Source organism: Anguilla rostrata, chromosome 5 (genome assembly GCF_018555375.3).
Source record: "Anguilla rostrata isolate EN2019 chromosome 5, ASM1855537v3, whole genome shotgun sequence".
Lineage (NCBI taxonomy): Eukaryota > Metazoa > Chordata > Actinopteri > Anguilliformes > Anguillidae > Anguilla > Anguilla rostrata.
In genome coordinates this window covers 35,126,551-35,128,889 of record NC_057937.1, presented here as the reverse complement: position 1 = coordinate 35,128,889, position 2,339 = coordinate 35,126,551, and the positions used below count along the sequence as shown (strand labels likewise).

The 2,339-nt window shown below is 41.1% G+C and overlaps 1 protein-coding gene across 3 annotated transcripts in view; it reads right to left on the bottom strand.

Annotated features, from left to right (window-relative positions):
• Positions 1-341: 341 nt before the first annotated feature.
• LOC135255142 (C-C motif chemokine 17-like) overlaps positions 342-2,339 on the bottom strand; it is a 5,409-nt gene continuing 3,411 nt past the window's right edge. Inside the window, exons 1-3 of one of the 3 annotated variants that reach the window (XR_010330090.1) lie at positions 1,106-1,295; positions 834-968; positions 342-702 (exon numbers count right to left, since the gene is read on the bottom strand). Coding sequence is in view for 1 of the 3 variants with exons in the window: in XM_064335924.1 (XP_064191994.1) it covers positions 594-702 (109 nt within the window). In the remaining 2 variants the exon portion in view is untranslated. Of the gene's footprint in view, positions 703-833; positions 969-1,105; positions 1,296-2,339 lie in introns of those variants that run through there. The other 2 variants (XR_010330089.1, XM_064335924.1) reach the window with 2 other exon arrangements.

The following is a 2,339-nucleotide window of genomic DNA, read 5'->3' as shown; positions in this document are numbered from 1 at the left end:
ATTAAACTGATACAAAATTGTTACTGGATGGTGCAGCAGTCACCTTTTACAGCAACTAAGTGCTAAATTTCATTGCTAAAATTCATGTGACTTATGACTGTTTTCTCCAGGCATAAGGCACATCCTTATTTGAACAAAATCTAAAAAAATCAGCAATTTGAGCTGAACACTTAACTAGCAATGTTTGCTGTAAGTACACTTCATCTTAGATCTTAGTTTGTGACATGGAACAAACATGCACATGTTGCAATGTTTAGTAAAGTTGCTGTACTGTAAGGATCTTTTCCCTGCTTTGTGAATTTAAGCGGGAATAATCAAGAATCATTAAACAAGAAACAAAGTTTGTTACAAAAGCATTTAATAAGTTACCTGGAAAAATTTTATGTACAACTTATAAAACAGAAAAATGAATGTAGGAAAAGGAACAATGCATTATGAACAGGAAAAGAACAGACAATATTGCATGAATGAAATCCAGGAATATCAGATGTAATTAGACACATTCCTCTCTTATGTTCTTGTGTGTCCCATCGCAGTGTCCAACAGGAAGTCTTCGTACAGATTGACAGCCCGCTGGGGTGTTAGGGCTGGCCTTAGGCTTTAGTGTTCATCTTGCTGGTTCCTGGCACCTGAGCTGCGTGGCTCCTCACCCAACCATGAGTAGGATCCACACATATGCGCTTTCCGCGTTGGGTAACAAACCTGCAATAAACAACACAGAGCACCTTTAGCACCAAGGCACAAACACACATAAAACATGAATGCAATGCGGTCCGCAAGTTAGCGTCAGCACTGCTGTGAAAGTGCAGTTTAATGGAGGCATGGATACTCACACATAGGCTGCTTTGGGACAGCTGCTGCTGGTTTCATGCCAGGAGACCACCATTGCTAGTGGGATCTTCCTTTTTTCATATTTTGTGCAGCAGTCCGCCCCTGTGTCAGAGCCCGCAGCTTTGGAGATAAAGAGACTAAGTTACTAAGGTTGAATATTACTGCAACTCACACACACACAATCACAGGCACACACACACACACACACACACACACGTACACATACACACAAATGCACACACACACCCCACTCCAGCAGGTTTGAGAGACTCACTAGAAGAGACGAGCTCAAGAGAGCCGAGCAGCACGAGGATCAGCAGAGCGCTCAGTTTCATCGCTGTGGTCATTTTGACTGGAGACTGCAAGCAGAGAGAGAGGAGGTGCTGGTCTCTGGATCAGAGAGAGGAGCTGCTGGACTCTGGATCAGAGAGAGGATCTGCTGGACTCTGGATCAGAGAGAGGAGTTGTGCTGGGTGAGATGACAGAATCTCTCAGTTATATATACTGTACAGAGAGGTAGGAGGGGGGGAGGGGGGATTCCTCCTCAGACCTTCTCCTAATTCATGAGGAAGTCCACATGAATTCTTTTTCTAAGAATGAGGGTGATAGATTTCTTTTATAGCCTTCCTCGTTACCCTGGGCTCTTAAAGTGCACGTTAATTTAGTGTGTTGCAAAAATGCTGTGAGTAAGGAAGTGAAAACGAAAGCGGTTATTTTAGCCAAATTTCAGTACGCTATTGTGTCATCTGTAATGCTTGCAGAAGGGGGCACAAGGAGGTCTTGAGCAAGCAGAATTGAGACTACACAGACAGCCTGGTTTATGGACTACTGCAGGGTTCAAATCAAAGCCATTTTTAATGAATGAACAAGTGAATGAATGACTGAATGACTTAATTGATTTTTTCCTTGACAATTCAACATCATTAGTCAGAATTATATTTACAGAACACAATGCGAACATACAGTACACTCCAAAAGTATGAGAACATTAGAGTGAAAGTTGTTATTTTTGCCATATACTTAATGCAGTGGTTCTCAGACCTGTTCCTGGAGACCTACCATCCTGTAGGTTTTCATTTCAACTCTTAATTCGGCACACCGATTCTACGAATTAGCATCTCAGCGAGATCTGTAGCTGTTGAATGAGGGGTGCTTTGTTAGGGTTGGAGTGAAAACCTGAGGGATGGTAGATCTCCAGGAAGAGGGTAGGGAACCACTGATTTAAGGAATTTGAATTTAAGATCAAAGATGAATACGAGACAAAAGTTCAGACAATCAGCTTTTTTTCATGGTATTTAAATGCATATATGTTTTACCATTTTACTTTTATTTTATGTATTTACTTATTTATTTAATTGACAGGTACAATACACATTGATCAACATCATTATTTTGTGATGTAAATGTGCCCAGATTTAGCCAGATCCCTAAATTCTATCTGTTGTCCCTGGGAAGGCTGAAATTTACACATTAATAACAAACAGACCAGACTAGAAGCATAGTCAGCA